The following is a 17,949-nucleotide window of genomic DNA, read 5'->3' on the forward strand; positions in this document are numbered from 1 at the left end:
GGCTCCTCTGTCATGGAATTCTCCAGGCAAGAACACTGGAGTGTGTTGCTATTTCCTTCTCCAGGGGATCTTCCTGGCCCAGGTAACTAACCCGGGTCTCCTGCATTGCAGGCAGACTCTTTACCATCTGAGCCACCATAGAACTCACCTCATTTCCTCCCACTTCTCCTGCGATGCCTACTTCCCAAGGCCATTTGAGCATTTCATCTAGTTATCCAGCTGTTTCTGACAGGGTGTGTAGGTGGACTGTCTGATGCTCTCAGGGCAGGAAGGAGAATATTCTAGCCTTCACTGGAGCCGGCAGCCCCATCCTCTAGTTGTTTCAACATTTTAAGATAAAATAGCTTCAAAGTTACAGAAAAGCTGCAGGATCAGGACAAAGAACTTCTGTACCTCCTCTGTCTTGAGGAACTATGGAAATAGGAAGCTGGAGATGAAAATGATACGTCTAGCTGGAAAAGTCCAAAGAAATCAACCACCCTCTACAGACACACACACACAGAGACACACCCTACAAACTCAAGAAGCTTTAGAATAAACTGATTTTCAGTAAAAGGTGATTATAAAAGAGAAATTTACAAAAACAATACTTCTTCCCTCCACTATATTATTAGTTTAAAATATAATGGAAAAAATTCACAGTAACAGTAAGATATAAAGTATGAATTACATGAATGACTTTAACAAATATGAATAGAACCTAGATTTAAAAGTAAAAATAAAACTAAACAATAGTACTTCACAGAGACATAACAGACTTGATTGGTGAAGAATATACACTATGGCTTTGAAAATAATATATAATGTTCTTAAAATATTCAGATTTTAATTCCATTAATTCTTTTTAATTAATTAAAAATAAATTCTAATACATGTATGAAAACAGTCAAGAAATTTAAAAAGAATAATTGTGATAGCAGACTTTCTTACAATTACTAAAATGTATTTTTAAACTATGGTTATTAAAACCACATGTATAGGCATAGAAATTGCCATTTAGTGACAAAAAACCATGGATAGTTTTGTGTTTTTGCATATTGTAAATGCAGTATCACAGCTAAGAAAAACAAGTCATTTCTAAAGGTGAAAAAAAAAAAAGAGAACAATCATTCATACCCAAGGAACTTAACAGAAAATCCCCAAGTGGACCCATGAACAGTGTGCTTTGAACTGTGGTGTTGGAGAAGACTCCTGAGAGTCCCTTGGACTTCAAAGAGATCAAACCAGTCAATCCTAAAAGAAGTCAATCCTGACTATTCATTGGAAGGACTGATGCTGAAGCTGAAGCTCCAATACTTTGGCCACCTGATGCTAAGAGCTGACTTATTGGAAAAGACCCTGATACTGGGATAGATTGAGGGCAGGAGGAGAAGAGGACGACAGAGGATGAGATGGTTGGATGGCATCACCGACTCAATGGACATGAGTTTGAGTAAACTTTGGGAGTTGGTGATGGACAGGGAGGCCTGGCGTGCTTTGGTCCATGGGGTCACAGAATCAAACACCGCTGAGTGACTAAACTGAACCGAACTGAGTAAAGGTTTCACATACCTTGGTAGTAAAAATGTTTTTCTGAGTGAGATCATGGATATTTTAGATCACGTCATCCCTTTTTGTACTTCCTGTAATGGAGCAGTTTTAGGGTTACAAGAAAATTTGAGCAAAAGTTATAGAGAGTTGCCAGATCCTCTCTACCACCCTCCCCAACTTCCCGTATTTTTCACATCTTAGTTAGTGTAGTGTATTTGTCACAATTGACAAGCCAGTATTGGCAAATTATTATTAAACTAAAGCCCATACTTTACATTAGGGTTCACTCTTGGTGTGGCACATCCTATGGATTTTAACAGGTGTATAATAAAGTTACCCCCTCTTAAACAGTATCATACAGAATAGCAGTTTCATTGCCCTAAAAATCCTGTACCCGCCCCCCATTATTCTCCCTTCTCCCCTGCAACCACTATTTTTTTTTTTTTTTTGCTGTCTCCATAATTTTATTTTTTCCAGCATGTCATGGAAACACATGGTATGTAGCCTCTTCAGACTGGCTTCTTTCATTTAGTACCATGCATTTAAGTTTCCTTCATGTTTTTCCATAGCTTGATAGTTCATTTCTTTTTATGTTACTTAATAACATCCCTCTCTATAGATGTAGCAGTTTGTTTATCTATTGAGCACTTATTAAAATAAGGAAAAAAACACCGTTCCTTAGAAAGGGGTATAAAGCATATTCGAGGGAGAATGAGACCGTGTGGCAGAGGCACCGTATGATGGTGCTGTGGGCTGGGCATAGCCGGGCATTCCAGGGGGCAGGCGTCAGCTTGCCTGGGCTGGAGAGGGGACTGCGGAAGGAAGGGCCCCAGAGGAGGTGCTTTGCTGGAGCCCTGGGCTTCTGGGTCCTGGGAGAGAGGGCGGAGGCATGACAGGTGCTGGAGCGGTTAGATATTATGTTGCTTCGTGTTGACCTGTGTCTTGAGGAATTTCCTGCCCAGCTTATGGTGGGTTTCAAACCATTCATCCTACCCCTTCCTAGCAGCTGCAGCCTGGAAAAGCTCACCACCGAGCCGTCACTTTATAAATATGCTGTAAGAATTTCCCAGGAGGCCAAGGGCTCAGAGCCTGGACATTTAGCACCTTCGTGGCCAAACTGGCAGGCTGCTGGTTGTCACTGGTGCTGGGGTGTAATTCACCAGCTAACAACAGGCTGAGAGCTTGACGCCATTGTATATCCAGAAGCAGGGTGGCTATGGGAGTTGGTAGAGGAGTTGCTCTCTGAGTTCTAAGACTGTCAGATAGATCCCAGAGATGACTGTGGCCTTAAAGGCCATCTGGTCTACCCCTGAATGAGCCATTGGAATCTTCCCGGTCAATCCCCCACATACGTGACCTTCCGGCCTCTGCTCGTTCACCTGCACTGCCTGCACCAGTCACTCCATCTATAGACAGATCAAATCATCAGGAAGCTTTTCTGAAACTGAAAGCCTGTCTCTATCTACCCAGAAGTCCTGGTTCCATGGCACAAGGCCATTTTTCCATAGTCAATGAGCCATTTGAAGCCCTTCACCTGTCGCTGTTCCTTTCTCCAGACTAGAGGACTTCTGTGGCCACCCGCCTTCCCCCACCAGACCCACCATCTGCATTAACCCTGTGTGTAGTTAGCTAGAGTCTCCCTTCTTCCAGAGAAATGAATAGGGTTTCTCTTTCTCCAGTTGTCAGCACACCTCCTATCTCCTGCCTGGCTTAGTGCTGAGCATCCATATTTCTGGGCTCTTGTCTGCTCCCAGGCTGCTGGGCCCACCCTTTCTAAGTTGGGGAGACAGTTCGATCTTCCTCTGACAATACGATCTTGCACAAATTGGCCCTTATTCCTTTTATGCTCTGATCATCAATTAAATGATCCTTTCTGGTGCCCATGGTCATTTGGTGGGCCTGCACTCATTTGGGACTTACAGCTTACCGGTGGTTGTTCTAGAGGTCCAGTTTTGGCATGGTGCCCTTTTCCTGCCTTTCCTCCTGGTATGGTTTACCTGTGACCACCTTACCAAGCCTTAACTTGGGAGAAGACAGTCTTACCATTGGCCCATCAGCCAGTGGGGTGCCCCCTTCCTTTGGCCTCCAGCCCCCGGCCTGTGTGGCCGACCCAGAGCCCATGCAGAGCTGGTGGGGGGCAATCTGTGAGGTTCCTTGATGGGAAGGGCTTTGCTTTCTACTCCTGGGGCTCCCACCTTGCACTCTTTCTGCTGGTCCTTCAGGAGCCACACCTGCTCTCTGGGGCCCCTTTCTTTACCCTCTGCTCCTTTGGGTCTTACTGTTCCTCCCCTCCCACTGTGGTTAGGGTGGGGGGTGGCCCCGTTCAGCTTTACAAGCATTTTTAAAAATCTGAGCTCATGGAAATGCTTCCCTCGTGTCAAGTGGGGCTCATGTTGATTTACTGTCAGGCTGGAAACCTACAGCAATTGCAGGCTGGGTGCTGACTTAGGACAGGCATTGGGGAAGGTGGAGGCTGGTGGGTGGAAAACAGGCCGAGTTTCCCTGAGTAACAGGCTTGCAGGCATTCCCCCTGGTGCTGGCACTGATGGAGCTGCTGGAAGCTGCTCTGGGAAGCAGGAAGCCGGGCGCCACCATAGAGCAAGATCTGGACATTCAAATCAAGCATCACCCCTCAAGAAACTTCTTGGGCTTCTTATAATAAAATAATTTTAGATTTATCCAAGAGTTGCAGAAATAGTACTGAAAGTTCCCATATACCCTTCACCTGGCTTCTCCTAGTATTAGCATCTTACATAACCATGGTACACTGATCAGAACTAAGAAGTGAGCTTTAGTACACTGCTTTTTTTTGGCGCGGGGGGGGGGGGGGGGGGGGGATGCATGTGGTATTTTAGTTCCCCTACCAGGGATCAAACCCATGCCTCCTGCAGGGGAAGCACAGAGTTCTAACCACTGGATCCAAAGGGAATTCCCTGATACATTGTGAGTGTGCTAAGTCGCTTCAGTCATGTCTAATTCTTTGCAACCCTATGGACTGTAGCCTTCCAGGCTCCTCTGTCCGTGGGATTCTCCAGGCAAGAATACTGGAGTGCATTACCATGCCCTCTTCCAGGGGATCTTCCTGACCCAGGGATCGAACATCTCCTGCATCTCTCGTACATTGCCTGCATTGGCATGTGGGTTCTTTACCACTGATGCCACCTGGGAAGCCCTCCCTGATACATTACTCTTTACAAAACTTCAGGCTTTTTTCAGATTTCCCCACATTTCCCATTCGTGTCCTCTTTTTTCTTGCCCAAGCTTCCACATTAATCAGTCATGTCTCCTTCCCTTCTCTCAATCTGACAGTTTCTGGATCTTTCCTTTTCTTTCATGATGCTGACCCTTGGGAATAGTACTGGTTAAGTGTTTTGGTATTCTGTAGACTGTCTCTCAGTGTGGATTTGTCTGATGTTTTCTCATGAGCAGACAGGTTATGAATTTGGGGGGAAAGACATCAAGTGTCCTCGGCACATATCAGCACACATGGCGTCAGTATGACCCAGTGGTGCCATGAACCCGGATCACTTGGTGAAGAGGGTCTCTGTCAGGCTTCTCCACTAGCAGTTACTATTTTTTATTTTCCACACATGTTCTCATTAGAAGGGAGTCTTTTCTTCTTCTCCTTATTCTTTTGGCACCACCTTGCAGCTTGTAGGATCTTAGTTCCCTGAGCAGAGACTTCTGCTTTAGCAGTTGGCAGACCACTGGATTTCTCCAGCAGGGTGCACTTGAGTGCTGGAGAAGGGATGAGCTCTGGCCTCATCTCAGCGGTAGCAGTGTGTTCCTGAAGCTGAACAAGCTCAGGTCAGTTTCGTTCCACCCTCAGACACCAGCACCAGGTGAGCGGCATCCACCCCGAGGAGCCTCCCCCTGGAGTCACTGCCTCCTTGGTTTTGTCTCCTTTAGGCCTTTTTAGTGGCTAAGTCAACAACAATTTGATCATCTTGTTAAAATAACTTGCCTGGTTTGTGCTTCCACTTGGACCATGGCTGATAGACAGAAAGGAAATTTCTATTGAAATGCAGTCTCAAAACTACACTGCTTTAAATCTTTTGTAAGGCTTTGCATTAAGTTTCATTCCCCCCTGGTATTTCACATGGGCAATGGTCACTGGAATGCATTACATGCCCACCTTTGGGCTAAATAAAACATTCCAGGCTAAGACCCGGGGTGGTTTCTTATTTCCAAATCTAAATCTTTGGATTCCAACATCCCTCATTCCAAATTAAGAATTAAAATTAACAACTATATTTTGGTATAAAAATGTAAATTAAGTTTTGGCAATGATTAGTATCAATTAGAGAACAGTACTCTGATATTACATTCATGTAAATAATACTGGCAGTGTCTGGACTCTTCCACATATTTAGTTCTGGAATGCACTTAAAACAAAGACTCATGTGCTGAAGGGCAGAAGCAGGAAGCAAAACACTATTAGTCTCCCCATTTTCCACTGTATTAAAGAGTCCACAACCGGGTTCTTGCTGATATTTTCCATTTATTACTGCAGTAGACAATTGCTCTGAAAGTGCAACACTAAATCACTCTTGTCACAGCCTCTGCTCCTCCACTGGCAAATACTTGGAAATTCATTCTTGGAGCATCGTGGACCACAAGCGTCTCTCTGGGTGGAAAACGTGACTGCCAATGTCACAGGGCAAACACACACACACATGAACAGGAGGGTAAGAGAAGAGCACTGGCGAGGTGTGGGGCCAGTTTCTGGGGGTCCTGGGAACAGCCTGCCTGGGCACAGGGGGCGCCCCACCTCCAGCAGCCACCCCACACGTCTGCTAGGTTGGCAGATGCCTGGTGTACCTTGCTTCCTGTTTCTCTGGAAATGGTGACACCATAACCGCAACTGCGTCCTGTCTGTGTCACGGAGGTCCATGGAGTCATTAGGAGTTGAAAAGACCTCTCAAACTAGTGTGGAAAACAGGTGGTTTGGAGAACTGACTCTTCGATCTCTGGTTTAAAGCTGTTAGGCAGAAGATCTGGAAAGTTCTAGGGTGAGACACTGCCTAGCAGAAACTCTTGTTCTAGCCAGCATATTTTTGATGGGGAAAAAATAACTTTCAAATACTACAAAGAGGAAGGCGGGGGGCAGGGAGTGACATCAGCAGCTCTAGAAAACACGAGGCTAAGAAATTAAAACGAGACCCCCCCCAAAAAAAACCCCCACAAATATGGACAACTAAGCACTCGGTCTGACAAAACCTTCACTCGTAACATGTAACAAACATATGCACCCACACACACTTACTAATAGTCAGTCAGGTAGATGCCCAGAGGGCAAATTCAAACGTCCGCTCTCTTTGGGATTTTCATGGCAAATCTGAGTTTAGGCAAAAGTGAAGACCTCCCTGGGGTCTAAACTCAGGAGGCAGCGTTTGTCCCCTGCTTGGGCCAACGTTGCTCCTGTATTTGTCTGAGCCCTTCACAACTGTCTGGGCACTAGAGTTTATTCTTCATACTCCTGGAGTTTAAATCCCTGCTAGACCTTCTCTGATCTAACTTCACCTGCAATGGAAGCACCTCCCTTTTGGCCCCTGTTCTTTTATATGCCTCTATTCTTTTAGGAATAAGCACCCCAAGACAGTGGTAATGAGAGAGTGTTCAGGAGTTGGAAAGTAGGAAGAGTAATATAAATACCAGAAGGAAATGCCTGTTACTCTCCTATGATTTCTCTGAGACCAGGTGGCCAAGGACCCCGGCCTGCAAGGATAGGTTTTAGGGGAGGCCTTAATTTAAGGTACTGCAATCTGTGCTCACAAGAGCCAAGTAAGATGGCGCTCCTCGGAGGTTGCTGAGGACTGGTCCTCGGTACTTATTCCAACCCTAGGTGCTCTCTGACCTCTCTGACTTCAGTCCTTCTGGAGTCAGATCACCCGGCTTCTCTGGCGTGTGCCTGGTCATTTTTAGAGCCTGCCTGCAACAGCCCACAAGGTTTGTGTTGGGCTTCCTGGATCAGCACACACCAGCTAACACATTTACCGGGTGATGAGGACTGACAGCAGCGTTCTCCACCACTGCAGACAGGCAGAGCCATGCAAAGAAAGTCGTCTATCACGGTCACCTTTTCTCCAGATGTCCCAGTTTTGAGATCACAGAACTGACCATGTTAACACCTGGCAGCAGCCAACTTCTGCTTCCCTTCCTCCACGAGGGGAATGCAAGAACCCACAGCAACAGGCTGGACACAACAGGTCCTGCCCATCTGGGAACCTGGGTCAGAAAACACCCTCAGCTCCAAATCCTGCCCTTGGAACCTCTAGTACAACCTCGCTCCTCATCAAACTGCAGTTTGGTGCAGTTTAATTTACAATCATACCTTCTAAGCTGCCTCAGTGAGACCTGTGTGGCCCACTGGTTACAATTCTAAGTGCAGCAGTGCCTAAAAGGAAAGAGTCCCACAGGAGGGCAGACTGGAGGGCGTAAGGCAGGAAACTACAGAATTAGTAACACATATTCCAAAAGGGTGGCCTTGGGGGACAAGGGGTGTGAAATAAACAAAATGTCCCAATAATTTAATGGCAGATCTAGAAGAGAGCGTTTATAGCTATTCTGGGACTCTCCAACAAAACGCTTTTCCTGGATGCACAGACATTCATAATACTGCTCACTCTCAGTCGACAGCTCTGGCCTGTACACGTGGTCACGATGCCCTTCGTACAGCAGAGGCGAGCACGGCAGAGTGCCCGGGAGGCACCTGGACAGCACACAGCAAGACGAAAGGCTGAACTCCCCCCCACAGAACCCCATTAAAAAAAAAGTCTGTCCTGTTACAAAGTCACGTGTTCCGTTTTTTCCGCTTTATAAAGTCAGCGACGCTGGAGGGTGTCTAGCGGAATCCGTCCTCCAGGAATGAGTGCAAAAGGGGAGCACGCGGCTCGGGGACGTCGCTTCAGTGAGCAGATAGAGGGGCCAGCCGGAGACCTCCCATCCGCTTCGGACACACACACACATACAGAAAAGGATTATTGCCAGCTTGTGTACTCTCACAAGGTGATTTTTGTATTTCGAAAGCTTGAATTGTCCCTGAAAGAAAAAATGGGAGAAAAGAGGGCATTCAATACACAGTGTCATCTCCAGGCAACACACACACACACAGGGGGAAACCTGAGCTCGGCAGCTCTGGGGCCCACCTGACACCCTGGGACCTTCCTTCCTTGCTCATCTAATGCCAGCATGGCCATCTGCCCCCACAAGTCCCTTCAAACACTTGGGCTCAACTGGCTGTAATAGCAAGAGGTCAGAAACAACCCAAATGCATGCGACCAGGGGACTAAATATTAATGGGACACTGTGCAGCTTTTAAAAAGGGGGAAAGAAGCTCTCTACTGAGACTTCTGAAAAGAAGTCTTTCTCCCAGAGAGACCAATAGGTTAAGGTGCAGAACAGCATGTGCATGTGACGCCTGACTGTCTGTGTAAGCAGGGGTGGAGGAAATAAGGTTTTTATTTGCCTCAAGTTAAGCCATACATACTGAAACGCTGTAAGGCTCCGTGGGAACCAGTAACAGTGGCTACCTGGGGCGTGTGCTGGCAGAGGAAGGGTACTCTGGAAACTGGGCTGATGGAGAAAGAGTGGAAGGGAAACCTCTTTTTCTGTTTTCTTACACACACATATGCACACAGAAAATGTTTTAAAAAACTGAATCATCAATTTGTATTATATACTCAAAAAAGAAAAACAAAAAAAACCCAACCAACCAAAAATCCCTTGGTTCAAAACTTACAGCTGCTTACAAAAGGATATTCCAGGTGAAACCTGGACACCCTTCACTTTAAAAGCCTGGCATGTACACATGCACGTGTATGCATGTGTGCGTGTAACAGAGCACAAGGTATCTTCTTAGTTGCCTTCTAGGGGATGCAGACAGGTTTGGCTGCCCACTAGTAACCTCTCCTGTTTCAGCCTAGAAATCCAACACCTTAGCCATTTTAATCCCAAAATCTCAGGGGTGGAAGGGGCTTTAAAAGTCATTGCGCCTACTACTCTGGCCCCAGGCTTTGGATTTAAGTTTGTGTGAACTTTTGAGACATAAATTCTCATTAATCTGATTTTGGATTCATTTCCTCCGTTTAATTTTAATGGCACATTCTAGAAGCTTTGGTTTTCATTGACTTGTCGGAGAATTGTTACAATTGACTGGGTATCTGGCAACTGGACTGGAGAGAGTTAATACTGATGAATACATATGCTCAGCCCAGCCAAACAGCAGTGTCTTCCTGCCGATGGCTAACCAAGTCTCCCCCATGATGGTGGCAGGCTGACAGTAACTTACAGCCCTCACTACACAGACAAGTAACTGCAGATAAGAATGCTGAGAGGGAAACCGGAGCTGGCATGGGTGAACTCTGGCTGGGAAGAAACTGATATTATCTCAAAAGCCCACTGGCAATATTGTAACTGACACACATGACCATGCAGCTCCATGATCAATGCTACTAGAATTTGAATGATTTCCATCTAAGGAGTTGACTGAACACAAAGAGAACTTAGTGGAGTGATCATCTTTTTAAAGGAATGTCCAAAAGGACAGACTCCCCTGAGGTGCCACAAGTAGCTAGCAAAGAAGGAGGCATCTGATAGTAAGACAGAAAAGCAGGAGTCACTGAGGTGTGCTAGTTGAGTGCCCCCAGGAACACTGTGCTGCAATACTGAGGGCTGTATAATGGAGAACGCCTCTAAAAACAAAGTGGTTGGGAAGGAAGGATTTGTTTGGCTTCCTTCTTCCCCTTTGATGCCATCTTGATCCCCATGGGCCATCTGGTGGCTTGGATGGTAAAGAATCCTCCTGCAATGCAGAAGACCCAGGTTTGATCCCTGGATGGGGAAGAGCCCCACAGATCAACTGGATCACAAAAGTCAATCAGCAGGCAGACCAGAAAGGCAGGGCTTCGGGAAGGCAGAATCAGAGAATCTTCTGACTATGGGAAAAGGATCTATCTTGAAGTAGGAGAGATGGCAGGCAAATATCTGGACTCAGTCCTTTCACAGCTGTTTAGTGATGTAAAGAAGAACGTTCTCAGGATTAATCGTCCCCGTGAGCAGGACATCTTATCTTCTGGGAGAACTCCTGTGCTGTGCTGGAGCTGGGCCAGAAACAAATTCTCTCAGGTGGCAGGTAAACTGAAGAGCTCTACAACACGTTCCCATTCAGAAAGAGGTAATATTTAATTCTACTGTCATAGATCTCTTCATAGAAATCCTAAGAAGTCAGAAGCATTCTAAAGTTTATTTGCAAAACAGAAATGGGGAGGAACAGAGTAACGGAGCTAGAATCCAGCTGTTTTTCCTCCAGAATCTGATATAAAAGAAAAACAGAGGAACGAGGGTGGGCAACAGGCTCCTGATGACGACAGGCTGAAGCAGGCTGATGGCAGCGAGCCCCTCAGGTCCAGCCTTTGTTTAAAAAAAAAAAAAAAAGTGGGTTGAGAACAGCCTGGTGCCAAATTTAGTCTGAGGAATGTGTTCACATCAAAGCAGCTGAGAACTAACCCTCAGCTGTCCCTCACCCCAGGCTGCAGTGTATAGAGAGACGAGAAGATGGGAAGGGAAAAGGTAGACAGGAAGTGGCAGAGAACACAAGCAACTTTTTTTTCCCCCTAAAGATGGGTTTCTGTTCTTTTAAAAGCAAATTAAAATTTAGACAATTAAGACTGAGCACTGAAAAGTTAGACCCTACAGGCATCTTGCGGTGGGCAGACTATTGGCAAGGTTTATTGGTTTTGTTTTTTCAATGGTTCTCAATAATATAAAAGATCATTCAGAAGGAAATGGTAACACATTTTACATCATGGTCTTCAGGGAAACATTCTGTGGCTATTCAGCTGCCCAGCCCAGGCCAGCTCTGGCTTTCTCCTCGTGCCCTCCCTGCATAGTAAATAAAACGGCAAACCACCTAGGTTCACTCAGGTAAACTTCAATCTCTCATCTCTGCGAAGTGACCACATTAACTTTATTCCCCATCAGTAGAGACCACTGCTCTGCGCATGCCAGTCTAGATATGCAGGGACCCAGAATCTCTGCCCCATCCCCCAGCAGCTAACTGGGACTTCTGCTGAGGTATGGTTAACAGTGCCATGCTTATTTGTAAGAGGTCACATGACACAGTCCTAAAATATCAGCAGCCACATGGAATGGCACAAAACAGCAGATAAATTGAGGAGAATTATTTGTGGTTCAAGAATTATTTAACTAGCAGTTTATCCCTTCACAGATCATAATCTACTTGGCGGGAGAAAAGGCAGGGAGGACGAGAAGGCTAAAGTCCTAGGGGGCCTCTGAAATGGCAGCTGGTATGTGCATCTTCTTGGAACACCCAGTTAAACACTTTCAAGGTAAAATCAGAACATATGAAATAAAAAAATCCTTCTCAAGTCTGTCGTAACAGGGAAGTGAGCTGGGTTTTTTGTTTAGATTCAAATATTCCTTTCATTCTCCCAAGTCTGTGCTTCAAGGAGAATACTTAACCCACTGAAGGAATGTACCCTTCAACCTGCCCCATGAAAATGATATGGGGGTGGGGTGAGACAACAAAAAGAACAAAGAGCCTACAAAATGGCAATTAGGCAAATATGACTGTTCAAAAAAATTCAAAGGTATTTTTCCTGGGGAATCTAGTGCCAGCTGAAGGGAGAGGGAATAATTTTAAGTTTTCTTCTATTCTGTCTCTTCCAACTTCATTTTAAAGCCCCCTCCCACGACCCCATGGAACCTAAGATGCTGCTGAATTTTAAAGGTACCATCATTCTATGTATTTTGAGAGGTAAACACTGCCATTAAACTATGGCAAAAACCTTTCTTATCACATTCAGTGTAAGAAGCCCAATTTTAGGGATCTTCAAAGCAGAAAAAAAAAAAAAGGAATTTTATATGTGGTAATGCTGTTAAAGCAAGTCCCATATCGCACCAGGACTCTGGAAATTTAACCTATGGATGTATTTTGAATGTCTGCTATTTTCCAGCCTACAAGTCAACGTGTTGGTATTAGAACTAATACATGTTTTCATCCCTCTGATATACTAGCCACCATCTCAGAATTCTATATTGAATATACTTTACAGAGAATCCCTTTCAATTTCAATTCTGAAAACCTAGCATTATCATCTAAAAACTGAATTCGTGATGAAGGAATTAAATTATTTGAAAAACAGATATGAGTGGCGTGAGCATACAGGAATTCTGGGACTGTCTGTTACTCAGACCCCAGCCACTCGCTCTGTCCCTCACAGGGTCATACTCTTTTTGGCTCATCTAGGGAAGAGGGCAGGTCTCCTTTCCTGGAAAAAGTCTCCCTTGCTTCCTGTTCTGAAGTGGAGTTCTGAAACAACTACTGCAGCTGGCATGTTCTTTTCCAATTTTAGAAATTCTCCATTTCTTAGGGATGGGGTCAGGGGGTTAGGGGCAGGGATAGTTAATGTCCAGGGATGTGCTTTTGGGCCAGGCACATGCAGACACTGTCCCTGTAGCCATTCCTCTCATCCAGAATAAATTCATCCAATCCCTTCTGCTAAAGAGACAGACATGGACTTGGAACTCCCTTAACTGAAATATAAATATTCTTAAAATGAATGCTTCGCTGACCCAGCCTTTGCTATCCCAGGGCCCCTCTCTGCCAGCAAACACGTGTTGGTCTCACCATGATACAACCTGGAACCATGCTTCCTACACAGCCCTGAAATCTCCCCTATCTCCCACCATTCACTTTAGCCTTTGAAACTTGGAGGTTCCACCACTGTTTCCTCACAACTGACAAATACCACCAGCAAACGAGACACACCTCTCGCCTAAGTCATACAGGGGCCAGAGGAACTGCCCTATTAGTCACAGGACACTGCCAGATAGCTTAAACATGGCCATGTCTGGGAATTAAATAAAAAAAGACCTCTGGTCCATTTATAGTCATGAAATGTCAGCATCCAAAGAGACCAGACGTGAGTCCATGGAACCTCACTTTCCAGATCAGAAAGCAGAGGTACGTGAGGCTCATCAACCTGCCCAGGGGTTCACTGGGAGACACATGACCCAGGGAGGATAAGTCTGCAGCTCTGGACTCAGTGGTTCCCTCCAAGACGGTGGGTGCCTGGCACAGGCTCAGTGTTGGCAGAGATAAGCCTGGGGGCAGATGGGGAGGGGCAAGCCCTTTGGAGGAGGGTCCTACGGCTGGGAGGGACATCACAGGGTTACGGAGTAAGATAGACGAGGCCCTACCCTGAGTGTGAGAGACAGAGGGGGAGCGTCCGATCAGCGGCCGCTGCTGTTCACCAGGCCATGAAACTCCTCCCAGGCCCTGGCAAACCAGAGACAAAAAACACAACAGCACATTCAGATCAGAAGCTTTTTAACAAAGAGAGCAGACAAGATAACCCCACATCCCAATTCAGATACCCTCAAGGTCAGGTGGGGCCCACCGATACCTGGAAGCACAGCTGTGAGGGTCCCCGCCTAGACTTTCCTGTTAAGCAGGGTGGCTGACACCTTTCAGGGGCACCTGGCACTTCTGGCTTGTGCTCCTGCCCATCTGGCCCTCACTGTCCCCGGGAGGACTTCCACATCCTTCCAGCCACTCCTTCCACAAGTCTACTGGGGAGGCCACGGAGGTCAGATTAAGTTCACCCACCATGGGAGACACTTCCAATTCACTGAGGCGAGGGGCAGCAGCACTTTCTGTCTTGGGGATGTGAGGAGAGGAGGCAGAAGTGATTCTTCTCCATCAGGCCTCACCCTGAGGGTAAAGGCAGGCACCCAACAGCACTGTGATGCTGACGCCAAGACAGGTGAGGAATGACACTGCTTCCTCTGCTGCCATACATCACACCTTTTAACCCTTTTCAACTCAGATCCCAAATTCATGTCAGGTTCCACGCGTTTCTGATAATACCCAAGTAACGATTATCTTAAAAAATTGTATGTGCCACAGCATTTCCAAGGACCAAACTCCTTTGAAATTCCCCAGGACCGATGCTCATCGCAACTTTAATGGTTACTACCTAAATTTAGAAACTGGAGCTAGGAAGGGATAAGGAATGTGACTGAGGGGCAGTCTCTTGGAGGACATTCCACAGAGAACAAGCCTTGGTGGCTGCAGGCCAAGCACCAGGAGAAAGAGGCTCCCTCATGCCTCTGAAGCCCTGACCCACCTCAAGTTCTGAGAGGAGCTGATGTCCTTCCTTTTTGCCTGAGCCATTTTTCAGCCACTTAGGGGCAAACTGTCAGGTAACTTCCCTGGGAATTATATATAAAATGGGTAATTTGGTGCCTTTGAATCTAAAATCCCTTACCATCAATTATTCCATTCGTGGCTTAAAGGGGTGAAATACTCATGGTAACAACATACAGGGTTTAATATGTTAAATTATTTGCTCACTACAGGTTTAATATTATGGCCACTAAAACTACACTTCATCACTAGGTCTCCTACAGATAGCTTTTCTTCTTTTCTCAAATAGGAAAGGATGAAACAAAGACTGGCCCAATAAATTCTTTCTTCCATGCAATCATCACATCAGTTTCATTAGTTATTTCCCTTTTGAAGAGCAACACTTATGAGTTAATGATGTAGCTCTCGGAACAAGAGACTGATCCACAGTTAATGGTTTCTTCAGAATATCGCCAAAACCTGGATACATGTATGTTCACTGAATGGAAGGAAAACGTTAAAGAGTACCCAGTAAGCATGCATCTTGTCAGTTTACAAACTCAGTTTCCATAGAAAGACATGTTTCACAGCTCTTTCTGGAGAGACGGTAACACAATGAACTTTGAGAGTCCATCAGTGATGGCAGGAGGTCATTTCACTCTTCACTCCAAATGAAGATAAAGAGAAAGCAAAATTTGACACCCAGGCAATGACCCAGGAAATGCCCCTTCTCATTCTAAGAGTGAGGTTTAAGTTATATTTAAGCAAGTTAGGTGTCAACAAGAAACTGCATGGCTGTGTTGAAGGTTCACCTCACTTATCCTTTAGTTTCCGGAAAGGCCTACACTAGTCCAAATGGAAGTTCTCTATGTCAAGAACTTATGTCAAGAAATATGGATTTCAGAGTTCCCCTCTAATCCAGTTTAGCATTAAACTGCCCTCCTATTTTCTTCAGCAGTATATTCTTTACATGGAAAACTTCAACATGAAGAATCTGGGCAAAGAAATTTCCTCAGGTGGATTCAGTGGAGATAAAACCACTACTCACAGTCATTGGTACCATCGCTGGTTCTCAATGATTGACTAAGTAAACCAATCGCCTAAAACTAGGTGCGAATGTTCTAGCTATTTTCCACCTGGCATCCCAGGCATATATGTAATTTTAAAACTTGTTTCTTTGAAAGGTAAACAAAGAACAAGTTAAATGTTATATCTGTCATGTAAACTGAGTTTCCTAAAAACTTTTTTTCCCCCTATTATCCTAATACAACCTACAGGGAATTCTAAACAGATTCAAATGACAAGGTAACAATGAGTCCTTTCAAGACCACTTTTTACCAGCTGGCTTACCAGAGAGCAAATTCTAAAGGCAGAGATCTCATCCCTTAACTCTCCATTTGCCCCAACTCTGGCCCAGCCCCACTTCACAGCCTTGCCCTCAGCTGGCCCTCACACTCACAGATGAGCTGGGCCTCATACTGGTCTGGGCTTTACCTTGCACATCAGCATAGAGGGGCATTTCCCAAAAGCAAAGCCTGGCCAGCAATGATGCTGGGTGACGCAGCGCCACCAGCTATGATTTAGCCGTGGCAAGAGAAGGGATGGTTGCTCCCTGCATACCAAATTCAATATTTAAATAAAATGAAATCTAGATGTGGTGGAGTCCCCATGATTTGACCCATTTCTCCTCTAGAACAAATGAGTAAAGACAAGTCACCTACCCTCAGCTCTCTGTGCAGAGGGGGGCTGGTCAGTCTTCCCAACACTGTGGCCCACCAAGTGCAACAGGCCCTGTCTTCCCCTTCCCATCCCAGGCCAGAGGCACAAAGGGACTCAACAGACTATTCCAAAGAGGGATTTCCTCACAAAAGACACTGCTGTTTTATACGGCCCTGTGACCCAAGTCTTCTCCTGGTGGTCCCATGATTCTAGGGTGCAAGTCTGGCTGTGTTGTGAGGCTGTCCACCTGCAAGGACCCAAATCTCTGAAACCTCAGCCGCACACCTAACACTTGATTTAACCATTTTCCCACTTCTCAGTGGGCCCGTGCACCCTTAAGGGACTGACTGTTAGCAGTAAACAAGGGTACGAGGCAGCAAGCAGTGTTCCCTCTGCAGCAAAGTGGCTCACCATGCCCCTCGCGTAGTGGCAGCGGTCACCCCAGCTCAGCAAGTGGTGCTAGCAAGGAGCGCAGCAGGGAAAGGCCATGAGCAGTGTGATGAAGGCAGGCTGGGGAACGAGACACTTGAAATAGGACGTTGGAGACTGGACGGAAACACAGCAAGGGGGAGGGACACCTGACCAAGAAAGCTAAGCCACCCCTAAAACACTCCCCTCACCATTTCCAGGACCCCTCATCTCCAGAGTACATGGGAGAGAACAAGTGTTGGCTCTTTCCTCCTCGTGTCCCTTCAATTCTCAAGTCCAAGCAGTTGCTGTTCCTTGACTCAAACACAGCCACGCCTGTGGGAGAGCCATGGGGGAAGGACAAAGCAGAACAGTCCTGGCTTCTGTTCAGATGTGGCAAGGCTCAGAGGGGTCAAGGTCAGTTTGGTGCTTTCCGATCAACTCTTACTCTGGTGGGTGGAATCAGGCTCAACCTCTGGACCAGCTATATTAGCTGAAATTAAGATCAATACATGTGGACATCACAGCGGAAGGCAAGAGGGAAAGGGCCAGAGAACGGCATTCTTTGACAAATGTTGAAAACATAGAAAATATGCATTTCTGCACATCAACCATCTCCATCTTTCAGGAACTTTAAGTAATTTGGGGTAAGTGATCACAAAAAGCAGCAATGACAGGGCCACCTCCAGGATGCTCAGCCCACGTGCTAGTCCCGATGTGTGGTCTGTGGGATCCCAGGCCTCATGGAGATGGATGGGCAGTCAGGATGGCACAGCTCAGGGCATCACTGCCAAAACGGAGCAGCACAGCCACTTTGGAGAACTCCACACTACGCCCACAGTCACCTTCACAGATGCTATCAGGCCACCTGGCCTAGTGTGAGCAGAAGTGGTTTATTTATGGTTTGGGTGGAAGCTGTAAAGAAAACCTTCACATTAAGCCTTGCTAGATTTCTCCATGCAGGTTAGGGGCCTGAAGGCCAAGTTGCAGCACATACATGCCAAGCCTCAAAAACACGTGAGGGGCTGGGCCATGCTGTGGTCAGATGTCCTAAGGAGCAAAGTCACACAGGACAAAGACACGTCCCCACCCCCAGGTCCTGATGCACGACAGCCCTAGGGACTGGGGAAAGGGAAGGGCTA

The 17,949-nt window shown here is 46.2% G+C and overlaps 1 protein-coding gene across 2 annotated transcripts in view; it reads right to left on the reverse strand.

Moving 5' to 3' along the window:
- Nucleotides 1–6,011: 6,011 nt before the first annotated feature.
- The window catches only part of EIF4E2 (eukaryotic translation initiation factor 4E family member 2), a 29,635-nt gene continuing 17,697 nt past the window's right edge, over nt 6,012–17,949 (reverse strand). The window contains exons 7-8 of one of the 2 annotated variants that reach the window (XM_061148505.1): nt 13,753–13,831; nt 6,012–8,571 (exon numbers count right to left, since the gene is read on the reverse strand). In XM_061148505.1, the coding sequence (XP_061004488.1) occupies nt 13,786–13,831 (46 nt within the window). In that variant the 3' untranslated portion in view covers nt 6,012–8,571; nt 13,753–13,785. The remainder of the gene's footprint in view (nt 8,572–13,752; nt 13,832–17,949) is intronic. The other variant, XM_061148506.1, reaches the window with a different exon arrangement.

The sequence above is a fragment of the Dama dama genome, chromosome 8, assembly GCF_033118175.1.
Source record: "Dama dama isolate Ldn47 chromosome 8, ASM3311817v1, whole genome shotgun sequence".
Lineage (NCBI taxonomy): Eukaryota > Metazoa > Chordata > Mammalia > Artiodactyla > Cervidae > Dama > Dama dama.